Here is a 15,015-nt window from a genome sequence, read left to right as displayed (position 1 = left end):
TATGTATTTGGATGATTATGCGTCTCATCTAGTTGCAGTACACCATTTCAACCGCAAGACGGAGCTCGTCCGCTTTACCTACAATCAATCTTATTCTTTTGTCTTTCCAGCAGTTTTCAGCCGAGGGAATGACTCAGAACCTCCTGCCACTTTTACTAAATATAAACATTTCTGAGTATTCCAATATATCACAGCTCCGCAATCCTTTGTTGGCAACAAACAATGGGTAAAACGACCTGTGATGTTCCAAAAAACGGTGCACGTGTGGGATGAAGACGTGGGAGGATAGCGGATGAGAGAGCGAGCGCCAAGATCAAGAGGAGGAGGAAGAAGCTGCTGGATGAAATTGCAAAAGCATCGCAGCAGCAGAGGAGGTAAGCGTGCCATGACGTCATCATGGCGTTATGATGGGGCCCACGTCTCCTTGACGACCGTAACATAGCAACAAAGCATCCGCGTATATACTCCTCCATCCTCATTTTATCTCTTTCCTAACTATTCAGTGGATTCCCCTGCTTGACCGTCGTTGCCATGGAGACCACAATGAGACTAAATGAATCATCAGCGTGGTATCCCTCCTCGTTAATGACTCGGAATATTCGGTCAACAGGAGCACTGCTGCTTCCTCCTCGTTGTCACTGAGATGAACGAGGCAGACTATTTGACTATAAAAAAGCCTTTTATTCACATTGAAGTATCACTACAGCAGCTTATTTATTATACACAAGTATTGTGTCTGTTTTGTACAAAATATGAGTGGATAAATATAACATGACGCTTCAGGTGTCAATTTTAAGGCATTTTAAAACTTTAGGTAAATTAATTATGCAGCCACATTACCTCACTAACTTAGCTTCTGCCTTAAAGAATTTGTTTTTAAATTTTCCAGTGAAGTTGTACACATCACATTAATGGTGAAAAAAGTTTGTCTCAATTTTTATACCACGAAAACCTAGCATTTGGAAAGGGGGGTGTAGACTTATTATATCCACTGCATGTGGTTTCACTGTACATAGGGTACGCTAGTTTTCAAGTGAGCAAGTTTTCAATGTTATTCCTCGTCACAGGGCCCCCAGGTCGTGGCAAGAGCGCGACTTCTGCCGCAGGAAGCGTCCGGCGTCCCCTCGCTCGCGCTGGTAGCGAGGAACCAGGCTGGACAGGAAGCGCTTGGCGCGTGAAGTGATGTTCTCCCACTGGCCCCCGGCACTCATTTCTTCCGGGCTGGTTCCCGGGGGCCACGGGGGTTGGCCCCGCGCTAGCCGTACAACACTCTCCAAGAGCTCCGAGGTGCGGTGGTCCAGAGAGGCCGATATCTCCAGATAGAGGCAGTTGAAGAGGGTGGCGCTGGACATGGCCTCTGGGGGAGGGGGGGGGGGGGGTCACATGAGGTTAGAGATTTTTTTTTTGTGTGCAGACTTTTATTGGGTCTGTTATAGTGGTTGTAATTCCACTCTCAACCAATAGATGGCAGTACACATAGCACCTTAGCACCAAGACACCACAAGATGGCTCCAATGCACTACTTTTACTTCAAACAAAAGTTTTGATCTGACCTATAAAACAGCAAGGTGAAAATTCCCGAGGTACTTTAGTCTGACCTTGAGTGGTGACTTCTCGAGAGCGAACCAGGTCGCTTTTGTTGCCCACCAGGATGATGGGAGTCTGCGGCTGGGTCTCTCGCAGGAGCAGGCGAAGCTGCGCCGTGCGATGGAAACTGCGCCGGTCGGTCACCGAGAACACCAGCACGCACACTTCGCAACGCAACGCTGACAGGTCCTGACAACACACACACGAGAAATGAATGTCACAATAGAAACACAACATCCAATGATTCATGTTGTTTTTAGAGCACTCCCTCTGGAATTTGACACCTTCACACATCTGTTGGCAGTCCCCCCTACACCCACACACACTCACATACACACACACACCTGAGTCGTGCCTCCGGGAAATGGAACACGCAAAACAAACGGATAATGAGCACACTGAGGCGTCACAATGTGGCCATTATTTTGATCCCAGGAGAAGTGCAATCATTTGCATGTCCATGCATGTTTGTCTCACGTGTCTCCAGTTGTCATAGATGACGATGTCGCTCTCCTCGTCGTCCACGGTGACGGCGCTGACACGACCCTCCCCTGAAGACAACAAGAGCACAGGTGAGCCTGGATAATTAAGTACTACGAAATCTGGAGTGAGCAAAACAAACAACCGTCTGAATCCACTGACGCCGTTCGGTCCACGTCCCCCGCTAAGGCGAAGGCCAGCGATGACTTCCCCACGCCGTTCTGTCCGAGAAGGGCTATCCTCAGGGGGCCGTCGGGCCTGCTCTCCGCCTCTTCCGCTGGTGCCACGTCGTCCGGCGCCAAGCTAAAGCGGATGGGCGGTGTGGCGGCGGCGGCGGCTCCACAGTCCGCCTCCGAGGACCAGTCACAGTCATCGTGCACGGCCTCTTCCCGCCTGAGCTGATGCTTGATGGGCAGCGGCGTGCTGCCTCGGCGGGCGGTCGGCGTGCCCGTCAGGGTCATGGGGTCACACTGGAAGATATGTTGGAAGTTTGGCAAGGAACCATCTTTGAGTGGGCGTTCAAACCGTACATTTTTGCCTGCCAATGAGTCAGGATAAAAAATAAAGGTCGCAACCTAGTAAAAAGAAAGCATATTTTAGAAAAAAAAAAAATTCATATTGAGAAGAAAAAGGATTTGGAGTGGCTGTTTGGCAGTTAGACAGCAGTTTTTTGCTATCAATTCATATTTCTGTCAAACTAACCATAAAACAAACACACACACACACACACACACACACACACACACACACACACACACACACACACACACACACACAAAAGCAGCAACTAATTTGCTGATTGTCTCTTTACCTTAAGGGGCTCCTCCTGGGTCTTGAGTCCGTCTTGGGGCACATCTGTCGGCATCTGCAAGCTGAGACACGACGCTGGATGAGGACTCGGTGGGGTGGGGGACAAACTGGGGAAAAGACACCATCCAACAGACGCATCCCCCCCAACCCTCAATCCCGTCTTCACCCACTCACGCAGCCACTCAGTGAGTACCTGAGCCGTCCTCACCTGTCACGCGGATTTCTGCAACTACAAGATGATTGGAGCGCTCTCTCCGTCTCTCTCTCTTTCTCTCTCGCTCACTCCGAGTTGACCTTTCTGTGTCAATTCAAGAACGTACCGCTAGAGAGCAGCAAAGTACAATGTCTTCATGATGATTTTTTTTTCCATCTTTTGAAGCTATTCCAGCTCTAAAACACCAAAGCTATCTACTAGCCAGTCTGTGGTGTTTTGCATTGTGTGTTAGCAAGAAGCTAATGAAAGGCAAAATTGTGTTGTTTTTTTGTGTAGTTTTTTGTGTAGTCTGTTCATCATTACTTATCCTCTTGATGAAACAACCCATTAATATTATTATCAAAATATGGATCATTCTGCACCTCATAATTTGCTATGTGCTCCCTGTAGTCAGAATGCAACGTGTGGCCGTGTGAGTCTCTTACACACACACGCACACACACACACACAAAGGCACAAAAGAGTCCGGCAGTGGACTGCCAGGACGCTATTATAGGCCTAATCCTGCAGGCCAGAGAGAGAGCCAGAGACACACAGAGAGAGAAGGGAGGCGGCGTTGAAGATGAGGTCATCCCAAACAGCACACAGCCAGGGTCACTGACCCCCCCCCCCCCCCTCCTCCCCACCCATAGAGGGCCGTGGATAAAGGGATGGAGGGATGGATGGAAAGAATAGGCCCAGAGGTACGCGTGCGGAGCGCTGAATGGAAAGCTACAAAAATGACGGTGTGGCTAGCCGCATGCCGGAGCTTTTCTTTCAAATGTCGTTTTTGTATTTCAAAACGGATTGAATGTCTCAATTGATAAAATGGCAGCGAGTCAGAGTAGATGGTCAAGTATGTCGCGTTTATTTGCCGTGAAATCACACTACACTACAGTTGGAGCGAGATCCCTTCACATTTTGTCATCATTTGTCTTCCTTCTAATTGTCGCAGGGCAAAAACCAAGAGTAGGAAAGTCAATTACACACTAATAAGATCAAATGAGTGATTAGAATCAGCACAAAAAGGAAACAATCAATAAATACGGAATAAATAAGTGAATAAATAAAACAGCACCTTATTTATTCTACCCTCAAACAAAATAAATAGTTCTAATGTATCCACCCTGTCAAAGAATTTCATGTCTCCATGAGTAGATTGTTTCGCTGCATCATGACTTATTATTAAGACCCGAGCACCAGACAGGAAATTTTGAGGACTCAACTAATGTAATAGTTTTGTCAATTATTTTTTCTTCTTTTGCCTGTGGTCAATTTGATGCCAAGGACTGAAATCCCAGTCTAAAGCGATAACACCTTTCAAGCAGCAACTCTTTTGTATATGTACAAAACCAAAAAAAGAAAAAGAGCATAATGGAGGAAAAATAAAAAGGTGCGTCTTGTTCCGGCTTGAGCACAATCGCATGCAGGAAGATTCCCGTGGTACATTCGTCAATCTGACAGAAAGAGCTGAAACGCTTTGGTAGGCAACTGTGAAATATTAACTGCATGCCACGGACGCTTCCTTCAAACTTGGTTAGCCAGCAGCACCACTGCACCACTCGCATCTCAGAAGCAGCCTCGTAAACCATTTTGAGATACAGCATATATAAAAATAACGACATTTTCAGCCTCGAAGCCTCTAATGCAGGCTGAGTGAAATTTGCATAGACTAAAATGCTCAGCAGTGTTAATGCAAGATAAATCCATATCAAATTCAATATATGGACAAAAGTATTGGGACGTAAAGTGGAAATCACAATTGAATATGAAATTGAAATATGGCTAGACATTACAAAATTTTGAAAAATGCAATCGGACATGACCAAAGAATTTTTCTTTTTTTTAATGTAAATGAAAGATCTTTTATTTATTTATTTATTTATTGTAACTTGATTTTACGTTTTATGACCAAAGATTTTTTTTTATGTAAATGAAAGGTCTTTTATTTATTTATTTATTTATTTATTTATTTATTTATTTATTTATTTATTTATCTATTTATTTATTTATTGTAACTTGATTTTATGTTAATGCAGTTTTTGCTCATAGATTAATAATAATAATAATAATATTCTATGGATTTCTTTGGTGTACTTTTAGGAAAAAACGTTTTAGAATATTAAAAATAATTTTACATGAAAATTTGGTGAGGTGTGTCCCAGGACTTTTGTCCACATAGTGTAGCATGTCCCCGTCCACAGTTGCACTGCTGTCCCCGGAGCTAGTGCAACCATCATTCACAGTGTAATCAAAGTGAGTCCAAGCAGCAAACCCAACGAATGAAGAGTCACAAGCATCCATGTTTGCTCCACGTCGGCTCTTGTCTTTTCCTCTGTGTGGTTGTGGTGGCGGCTGTGGGTCACCTCAGAGGAAGAAATCGGGCGAAGGCGAGCCACCGCCGCCGTCGCCGCGGCCCGTCGGGGCTTCGGCGTGGCTGGCGCTGAGCAGCTTCTCGTAGCGAGCCTTGTAGGCGTCACGCTCCCTCAGCACCCGAGTCAGATCGCACTGGAGCTGCTCCAGCTGAGTGGGCAAAAAGATATCATGGTGGTTGTGACTGTTGTGGGTGGTTCTCAGAAAGCGTGGTCCAAACCGGATGGCCGAACGAACCCGGGCAGCATCGGCGTACCTGTTGCGTGAGCACGTGTTTCTCCGACTCCAGAGCGTGGCGGTGCTGTAAGCGCTTGTAGCGGCACGATTGAGCGTAGCCACGGTTTTTAAGCGTACGTCGCTTCTGCTTCAGGCGCACCACCTCGTCCTTGCTGACGCCACGCAGATGGCGGTTGAGTTCGCGCACCGACAGGCTCACCAGCTGCTCGTCGGAGAAACGATCGTTCCCGTCGCACTGCCGCACACAGAAATGAGAATAATTTATTTTTTCCACCCGGGTTGAAGATAATGAAAGATGTGTTTATGCTATAGTGTCATGGTGGATGTTTGTTTGTGGGTTGGCTGTCCAATAATCTGTCATGTAATCTGACCTAAGTGTGCCTGACAGTTATCGGGATTACGCCAACAATAATAGCAGATATTAATGTAAGACGGAACTACGCTCCACATAGAGCTCAGAAACATCCACCAAGACATCCAACATTTTTGTAGAAGCCAGTAATGGTGGCATCAAAAGTGAGCACACCCCGAGGTGAAAATATCCCCCCAAAAAATCTCATTGTAATCATTTCATCTGTTTCATTAGACCCACCTGACCCACTTGCGAGTGATGATGATGGTGAAGGCCGGCGTGCATTTGGTGATGAAGGTGGTGCTGATGGTGGTGATGCTGATGGGGGACGAGGCGGCCTTGGGGGCTGAGGGCTTGCGGGTAAGGAGCCGGCCCCGCCGAGGTGGCGGCGTTGGGTAGCGAAGGGTTGGACAGGAAGAGGAGCGGCCGGTGGCAGAGGTCGCCGCTTTTGGAGCAGGACGCGTCGGCGCCGCTATCGCTGCCCGAGTCGCACAGGGTGCTGCTGGAGTTCTGAGAAAGACCTGGAAACTGAACCGATACACGGATTCGATTAATCCACTGTTCATTCAACTATCTGTGCAAGGATGTTGGAGACCTGTACCTGGGAGCTGACGGCCGCGGCGGCCGAGTTCAGCAAAGCCTCCACGGCGTCCTCGCAGCCGAGGAAGCCGTTGCCGGGCGCCCTATCTCGCTCACCCAGGGCGCCCAGCAGGGTGGCGGGCCCCGGGACCTCGCCGCCAAACTGCTGCTGCAGGGCCGCAAACCAGATCAGGTCTTCCAGCGAGGCCGGTCCGGCGCCTTGAGGATGGCCGGCGTGACCCGAGCTGGCGTCCGCATTCCCTTGCGATCCGCCGGAACCGACGGCGGACGTGAAGCCGGAGAGCGGGAAGGAGATGGAGGAGGACGACGAGGACAGCGAGGACGAGCCCGATGGCGGCGGCTGGCCGTCGCTCAGGGTGGGCGAGGGCGGCAGCGAGTCGTAAGGGCTGGAGCTCAGGCTGGAGTCCGGCGGGGGGCGGGCGCCATACGGCGAGCCGCCCGCTTTTGGATACCCGCATTGAGCGGACAGCGGCGGCGTGTCGGGTTTGACCTCGAACTTGAGGAGGTCAAAGTCGTTGAGGTACTCCATGGCCAGTGGGCTGGGGGGGAGGGAGTTCATAGGGAGGGGGGGTGAGGACATGATGTCTGCTGTCAATCAGGAATGCTGGAAAGTCCACTGGAGAGCCTCGGGGCAACTCATAGACGACAGCGGCAAGCAAGACAGGTGAGGATCTTCCTCTTTTTCCAAGCGTGATTCCTTCTGGCCGTGTACTTCTCTGCTCCTGGAAGAAGTCAAGGCAAAAAATGACAAGATGACAAATTTTGTCCACTGACACAATAATAGCCCGCCCATCCAGCCATGATTTGACCAATTTCTCAGTTTGACAGCTTCCCCATCAAACATAATCTGGGTTAAAGATCTTTTCCACACATGGTGCCTTGATAATTCCAAAAACAATCAATTGCTAAAACCAAAATGCGTCAGCCAAAGAAAACTTCTCACAAACAAATTTCCATCAAAATGCGTTCTCAAAACAAATGTAAACTAAATTGATTAACTTTGATATCTTAGGTCTTAGTGACTATTGATTAGACACACTCATAGATGTCTTGTGCAGTGTGATAACTGAGCAGGCTTAATCATTTTTGACACAAAGATTCACAAGTCTCATAGGCCAAATCCAATTAAGGTCGGATGCTTAATCCACAGCGGACACTTTCAACGGGAACGCAAGCACGCTCTTGCCGAGCCGCCATTTCAAATAACTCCAAAGAAGTACAATCACACATTTGCAGTGGGTCACGTTCAGTGGGTCAAACTGACCCCTTCATATCTTGATTATGAAAATAACACACAGCGGGTCAAAAAGACCTGACAACACGGTAAAAGCAGGTTTAAGGATTCTATGATGGATCTGAACAGTTTTTATTGGCTATCACGTTTTTCACAAAATACCATTCGGGTGTGTTGGAGCGAGCCTGATCGCTAATTACAGACCTTTGATTGCCATCAAAATGAAAGTTTGGAAAAAAAAATCCACCTTTGACTCGCGCCTCTGCGGTACACCTCATTAGTTGGGACCCCGACGGTCTCCAATGAGCCGCGGTGGTCGTCAGCGGCGACGGAGGCCTCCATCATCACACACGCGTACTGGACACTCACACATGAATAAAAAAAAAAAGTATGAGATGAACTTACCGTCCGTCATAGAGATGAACGATGAGCCGGGGTCGACATGACGGCACGCACACACACACACACACATGCACGCACACACACACACAACAAAAGGATGGACGCACCACTGCGTGACTGACAGGCGGACACCGAGTGTGTGTGAGTGTGTCGGTCGGTGTGTGCGAGTGGCTAAAGTGTCGCTGCCCCCTTCCTTTCTTTCCCCGCTGATGCAAATCCCTGTTTGCAACAATCCCACATCCCCTCGCACCCTCCACCCAGCCACAGCGTCCCCTCACATGGTTCACTGGCATGTGCCCCCTCTCCATACCAGAACCAACCCCCCCGTCCCGTCCCACCAATGTTTTTCTCCTCTGTATCGGCCTTTGTCACCCTTTGTCTGTTTTTGAAGTTTATCTGGCTACCTGTCAGACCTCACTACACACACACACACACACACACACACACGTTTTAAGTGACGTGTTCTGTTTTATTATTTTGTGATGCCTGTGATGTGTCCTTGCACTCACTCCTGACACACTTGTTGCTCACATTTGGTTTTGGCTGCAAATTTGGGACCCTTGGCAAATTGACTCAGCATAGCCTCGGTGTGGACACTGGCGGCTACTGCACCTCATCTTGCGTTTCGGTCATTGCTCAAACAGCAATTATTGATCCGAATTGAATAAAATGAACCTGCTAAAAATAAGACTTTCATATTACCTTTTGAATACAAAGAGTAAAATATAGGTAATCATGCAATTTTAAAAATGAATGAATTTGCCATTTCATTTTACATAGCTTTAAATTGTGTTAGACATTTTATAATTACATAAATTGCAAGTAATAATAAATTATTATGCAAAAGTAAATGAATAAAATTATATACATTACTAATATATATCTATATATACACACACATATGCAAAATCCACTTTTTTAGCTTTTATATACATTTTATTGTGCATTTGGGGTTTCCAGGATTGTAGAAAAGTTTAATCCAATCCCTCCAGGTGCTACAGAGATACTTTTATAATATATATTTATTTTTATATAGAAAAAATATTCCCCAATATATATATATTTTATATATTTTATATATATATTGGGGAATATATTTTACTCTGTTCAATTTTATCCATTTTCTATTACGTATGTCTAACCATGACGTCACATCCGTTGAGGCGGGACAAACTAAACGAGGTCCGCCATCTTTATTACTCATTACACCGTTCCATCAGAACCTCAAAGAAGTTTCTGGAAAACTTTCATTTTTCAGGACGAAGTACCCAAATCTGTGGGCAAAGTCTGTGCGAAGCACTTGCCGAAAGACTTCGTTCCTTAAATCTATAAAAATGACAGACACAGTAAAGAGGTAAGCTTGAGACCGCACAAAAATAATTAACTATTTCATTTTCATATTATTGTGTGTGTATAATGCCCTCGTTTTCATAGCATTAGCATAATTTCTGCTGATTTTAGCACTGTGTGCTTTATATTTTCACTTCCTGTGGATGTATTTTGAGTAGTTGTTTCAAATGAATTGCATTGTATGTGCTGTTTTATTCTTGGGTAACACAATAATGTGTTAAATGCGATCATTAGCTTCTCGCTAACGCTAGTTAACGCTAGCGCTATCGTTACCGCTAACGCTAGCGCTAATGTTAGCGCTAACGCTAGCGTTAGCTTACTTCTTAACTTGACTGCAGTGCTTTTATACAAGACGTGTTCATATATATTGTGAGGGGATTGATTTTGTTACGTTTTATGTGTTGTTGGATGGACAAGTCAAAAAGTGCGCCACAAGTAAACTGTATCTCTGCTAACAAAGTACAACTCAAATAAAAAGCTGAATTGTTGCTAGTAATGTAATTTGTAAAATACTTATACAGTTCATATAATCATATCTAGAAATAAGACAAATGCTGTTTATTAGTCTCATTGAATCAGTAATGAAGTCACAAGTGTGAAAAAATGTTGAATTTTTTTTTCCAGTGTCAAATAGAATATTTCAAGCTAATGAAATGTAATTGTAGCCATAATATGAGTGAGGCGTCTTCTGGAAGATTGCTCAAATGTCCATGAAGCGCTTTGTTTGAGACACCTCCCACCCACCCACCACCCCTGCCCCCATGGTCCCGCCTCTGTCTGTTAGACTCAAAATCTGTCAATTAATTCTGTTTCTTCACAAGCCATCTAAGTCGAGAAATGCACAACAAGCAATTCTGCCCGCTAAAACTTGTTAATCCGGAGTCTGTGTGCGCTTTACCGTTGTCTTGTTAAGCAGTTAAAGATGATTTTTTTTTTTTTTTTTACAAATCTGATTTGTAACGACAAACAAACCGCTGAGTCATGAAAATGCGACTGCACTTCTGTTTCTCAAAGACTCATCGCCTGCTTAAAGTTCCCATTAGTTGCCATTTCCACCCGCTTCTTTTTGCTCCTCTCCCTCTTGTTCTGTCTTTTAACCTCTTTATCTTGTAATCGTTTGTGTTTCCGGAGGAAAGCTTAGCGGCAAAAACAACAAGGCCTCCGGCGTGGTGAGCGAGGGTTCGGGACAAAAAGAGTGGGAGGCACACAGAGGAACTTACCTCATAGTCCACGGCACACCGCCATCCCTCCGGCGTCTGCACACACATTTATCTCGCAAGAATCGTGCAATGTGTCAGCCAATAATTTCATATCAATTTACACTCTAAAAACAGTTGGGTCAAAAATGACCCAATGATGGATCAAAAGGGTCAACTAGGGGTCAACTTTTTTTATTGGCACAACTCCCACTTGTTTTGTATAACAAAGCCCCAAAATGTCATTGTTCAGTAATAAACATCTGTAACATCTGGAATTTTACAATATATGTATGTTCTTACCACACTTATAGCAATATATTCACCAGCCATGTCGAGTTCCCCAAACTACATGTATGTTGTAGTACCGAGGCTGACCTGTGAGAGGCAGTACCGCCATCCAGACTGCATAAACAAATACAAAGAAGAATGAGAAGTAGTCGCAGATAAAATCATCTGTTATCATTGTATTTGTAGCTCTTTGCTGTTGCCATCTAGTGTCAGCTCTGTGCTACTGCACACATTGTATGATATTTTATTTGTTGACAATACCCCGCTTATTTATTGTCCGATGCTACTATCCATATTAGCACAATATTTCAAACATTACAGAACTCCTGATTAAACCCGTTTAAATACAAGCGCATGCCCAACGTGGCCCCAGGGCCATAGATTGCCCATCCTCGCCTTAGATTGACCCTTTAAATTTGCGGAACGGCTACCCTGCCACCTGCTGTCAATGACAATCTGACCTCTCAGCCTTTGTCCCCCGAGTGGCTCTAAAGTTCAAGTGGGGTCATAAAACAGTAGCCAAGCGAATCTCAAGCTGTTTTTTGACGTATAGGGGGACGGACAGGATGTGAGGTGAGCGCCGCCGCGTCGGTGCTCGGCGGCGGTGACGCTCGGGGTGAAGCGGCAAGGCGTCAGGGGGCCGCAGGGTCTCCACTAACGCGGCCTGATCCCAGAGATACATGACCTAATCCGCGCTAACGCCAGCGCAAGCGTCAGGCTTACACGTCTCACCTCGCGAGGGGCCGTCTCCCGCCCTCGTGCCCTGCACGAGTGGGCTCCTTCACTCTCTACACGTGTGCACACGCATGCACAAAACGGCCGCACAAATCATTCAACATTACATTTTTATTTAAAAAAAAAAAAGAAATACAGTGTGTTTTATTTTTAGCAAACTGCTAAATATGTCTTTTGTCTCAAGAAAGTGTGACATCAAAAGTTTGTTGGTTTTTCGGACATGCTAGGAATTCAAAATCTTTTCTGTTTTTTAGGAGATATGAATAGTTTATCTTCTTTTAAGGAAAGTTCTTAAGTTTGTCTTTGTTTTACGAGTTTTGTTTTTTTCCCCCAGAAATTGCAAGTAGTTTATCTTTTGGGAAATTTCAACCTCAGTATCTTATTTATTTATACATATAAGGTTTGTCTTCCTATAAGTTAAATCCAACATCAAAAATTATTTTCTTTTTCAGAAATTGCTAAATTGGCATCACCTGTTTTTTTTTTTTAACAAATATTGTCTTCTGTTTAGTAAAGTCCAATATTAAAAGTGTGTTTTCTTTTTCAGAAACTACTTTTCTTCTTTTGAAGAAATGGCAAAATAAACAGTCATCTGCATTTTAGGTAAGTGGCAACATATTTTGTACTTCATTGTTTGTATTATATCTGAAATTCCAATGTCCTATACTGAAACAATTCCCTTTATTGTTTTTGGTTTTCATCGATTTTTTTTTTCCAAGCCGGCCCAATGCTGCCTTGTTGATTGTTTATGAATGCATTGTGAGTTGTCCACACGTGGGGTCTTATTGTGAGTGGTATTATCAGGCTAGTCATGGGATTAGCGCTGATTGTCCCCCTTGAAACGGGTGTCGGATTAACAGATAGCAACGCCGTCTTCATAAACCGTCTGCAGTGAAGACATAAGCCGCCGAGGATATTAGCTCGCCCTCCTCGCGCCTTTGCCCGCCTCGGATCGATGAGTTCTCGCTCGCCGAGCTCCCGGTCCCATCGATTCATAAGCGCAAAGTGGCACCCCCTGCAGGTCAATCAATAAAAAAGTAAAACGGGCTATGATGTCACTTGCAATAATTGACGGGTTGTCCTCGGTGCCAATCAATCAATATGTTGACAATCTCCAGCGGTACCCGGCGTCACGCTGCTGGGTCTGCTCCAGGCTTACAAGCGTAGACGCTGACACATACAAACAAACGTGAAGTATTATCTTAATCTGAAGGTATGGAAAAAAACACACGGATAAAGAGAGGTGGAAAATCAGGGGGTGCTGGTAGACAGTAGAGGAGGAGGGGGAGGGGGGGAGGAGGAAGAGAGGGATGATGAGGGATTAAGGTGGTCGATACTCCCAGACTGAGAGATGACACTAAATCTGTTAATTCACCGCCCCCCCAGTTGCGCGGCCCCCCCTCACCATTACCCCCCTTCCATATTTTTATTACTTGACTTTAACAAACAACATAAGAATTAATTCTAAAGAATATCACATCATGACCGTCCCATCCTATCTATCATTCCATTTATTCAATCAATTAAAAACGTCATGATCCAAAGCACATAGTTTATTCTAAATCGATTTAGCCGTCATCAAAAGGAAATGGCGGATGGAGGAGTTGGAATGCGACTGGCGAGTTCTAAACACAGCCACATTATTTTAATTTTATTTTTTTGCTGTAAGAGGGTGTGTGCACTTGTGCAACCGCATCAGTTGTCTATTTTGACTTTCCTAGCTATCTTAAAGAAAGATCAGTGTACTGCTCTTTTGTATTATAATGACATCATAGTGCTCACAGCTGCCAGATCCTCCAGGGGACTCTACGCCGTCCCCGTTAAGGAGACGGTTCCCATGGCGACTGAGCCCAGCAGACCACTTGTGACCTTTTGCAGGCGTGATGGGGAAATGCGTTTAGAGTGGTCTGCTGGTGAAAAATTGTTTTTTATGGATTTTAATAAAATAGTGAAGTGACTTTTATTTTTAATTCACTTTGACAGGTGTTACTTTTGCCTTTATTTTTATCTGATGTTTTGATTTAAAATAATTCATATTTAATTTATTTTTTTGCCACAAACGTTTAAAAAAAACCAAGTTAATTTGACCTGTAAGGCAAACGGATCAATTTGTGTTCTAGCTCTACCCACTCATTCTCTATCCCCAGCTTCCTTCCCTCACGTTGCCTGGCAACCACTGAAGAAGGCTGATGATTAAGAGGAATATGCGTAGCGGTCATCAGCTCAACAAAAAAAAAAAAAGAGGAGAGAGAGAACAAGCGACAACCACAGTTAAAAGTTCACGGCACGGCTCAGCCATTTTTCCGCAGCTTGCTTGTAAACTTGTAAACGGCAATAAAAGCGCTAACGAGGCCATACATCCGCATGAAACTTGCTTCCGGAGGGAAGCTGTCAATTACCCAGCGAGAGCCTTACCTTTTATTTCATCAACCGTTCTGCCCACATGAACAAATGTGCAATATCAAGTGCGGAACGAAAAGATTCATTATTGTGAGTGCTAATTTGCTCGCATAACGATACCCAAGTTTGCAGCCCTACCCCTTTATTGAAACCTTACCCAGGATCGAAGCCTTATTTTGATTCGAAAATGTGCAATATTGCATCGTAAAGGAGCCGAATAGACTTCCAGATGACTGTAGTGGAAAGTCAAATTAAAATGAGAAATATTTCGACTATGATGTGGTGTGTGCGCACGCGTTGTCGTCAGGCTTGCTTTGGACTCATTACAGCGGAAAAGGAGAAAAGGTCAGGGCAACGGTTGCTAATGGCAACCGGGAAGGCTCCAGTTGTGTATGAATGTGTGTGTATGTGTGTCCAGTGCCTGCCTCTGCCTATTTATAGTGATCAGTCGCCCCCTGCTGTTCCATATTCTCCAGCTTGTGGCGGGAAAAGCTGTCGCCATGCCAACGCAAGAAGGGTGGTGGGCGGCTGGGGAGGGGTGACATTATTTATGAGGTTTAAATAGCATCCACCTGCAAGGTCGATCATCAAAGCGACCGCGAGTGATTAGATCCTCAAAGCGGACTAATGACTGCTGATGTGGGGCAGTTTGCACTTTAAGGAGCCACATGTACACACACGTCTGTTTTGCCAGGGAAAAGTTTCCTATAGCAAGTAAAAGACAAATCAAAATAAAATAATGCATCAATCAATGATGAGTTTGGGGATGGAGAGC

General features: G+C 45.1%; 4 protein-coding genes across 6 annotated transcripts in view; 1 reads left to right on the top strand and 3 right to left on the bottom strand.

Moving 5' to 3' along the window:
• Positions 1-660: 660 nt before the first annotated feature.
• LOC148388800 (GTP-binding protein REM 2-like) lies at positions 661-3,212 on the bottom strand. Its single transcript, XM_088394929.1, has 6 exons — positions 3,086-3,212; positions 2,879-2,939; positions 2,213-2,537; positions 2,065-2,138; positions 1,599-1,776; positions 661-1,357 (listed from the first exon to the last, which is right to left on the bottom strand). The coding sequence occupies exons 2-6, from the start codon at positions 2,930-2,932 to the stop codon at positions 1,062-1,064; spliced, it is 927 nt and encodes a 308-aa protein (XP_088251055.1). The 5' UTR covers positions 2,933-2,939; positions 3,086-3,212; the 3' UTR covers positions 661-1,061.
• A 703-nt stretch (positions 3,213-3,915) lies between these two features.
• nrl (neural retina leucine zipper) lies at positions 3,916-8,587 on the bottom strand. Its single transcript, XM_088394928.1, has 5 exons — positions 8,272-8,587; positions 6,634-7,354; positions 6,273-6,560; positions 5,700-5,915; positions 3,916-5,593 (listed from the first exon to the last, which is right to left on the bottom strand). The coding sequence occupies exons 2-5, from the start codon at positions 7,210-7,212 to the stop codon at positions 5,438-5,440; spliced, it is 1,239 nt and encodes a 412-aa protein (XP_088251054.1). The 5' UTR covers positions 7,213-7,354; positions 8,272-8,587; the 3' UTR covers positions 3,916-5,437.
• Positions 8,588-9,439: 852 nt separating this feature from the next.
• The window catches only part of LOC148388797 (peroxidasin homolog), a 23,987-nt gene continuing 18,411 nt past the window's right edge, over positions 9,440-15,015 (top strand). The window contains exons 1-2 of one of the 3 annotated variants that reach the window (XM_088395175.1): positions 9,440-9,622; positions 12,388-12,443. The gene's annotated coding sequence lies outside the window, so the exon portion shown is untranslated. The remainder of the gene's footprint in view (positions 9,623-12,387; positions 12,444-15,015) is intronic. The other 2 variants (XM_088395171.1, XM_088395173.1) reach the window with 2 other exon arrangements.
• Positions 14,095-15,015, bottom strand: part of LOC148388798 (capping protein, Arp2/3 and myosin-I linker protein 3-like) — a 15,497-nt gene continuing 14,576 nt past the window's right edge. Inside the window, exon 42 of the transcript XR_015862329.1 lies at positions 14,095-14,945. The gene's annotated coding sequence lies outside the window, so the exon portion shown is untranslated. The remainder of the gene's footprint in view (positions 14,946-15,015) is intronic.

The sequence above is a fragment of the Syngnathus floridae genome, chromosome 13 (assembly GCF_059516105.1).
Source record: "Syngnathus floridae isolate MCC-2025c chromosome 13, RoL_Sflo_1.0, whole genome shotgun sequence".
Lineage (NCBI taxonomy): Eukaryota > Metazoa > Chordata > Actinopteri > Syngnathiformes > Syngnathidae > Syngnathus > Syngnathus floridae.
This window is presented reverse-complemented; position numbering and strand designations above follow the sequence as displayed.

Bases quoted from the DNA above. Each gene is read 5' to 3' on its own strand.
- LOC148388800 (XM_088394929.1), bottom strand. From the start codon at position 2,932: ATGCCGACAGATGTGCCCCAAGACGGACTCAAGACCCAGGAGGAGCCC. The intron at 2,538-2,878 runs GTAAAGAGACAA...CATATCTTCCAG, and splicing joins CCCAGGAGGAGCCCCTTAAG to TGTGACCCCATGACCCTGAC. The intron at 1,358-1,598 runs GTCAGACTAAAG...CCCCTCCCCCAG, and splicing joins TCGAGAAGTCACCACTCAAG to AGGCCATGTCCAGCGCCACC.
- nrl (XM_088394928.1), bottom strand. From the start codon at position 7,212: ATGTCCTCACCCCCCCTCCCTATGAACTCCCTCCCCCCCAGCCCACTG. The intron at 5,916-6,272 runs GTGGGTCTAATG...TGTGTGCGGCAG, and splicing joins ATCACTCGCAAGTGGGTCAG to TGCGACGGGAACGATCGTTT. The intron at 5,594-5,699 runs GTACGCCGATGC...TTGCCCACTCAG, and splicing joins AACACGTGCTCACGCAACAG to CTGGAGCAGCTCCAGTGCGA.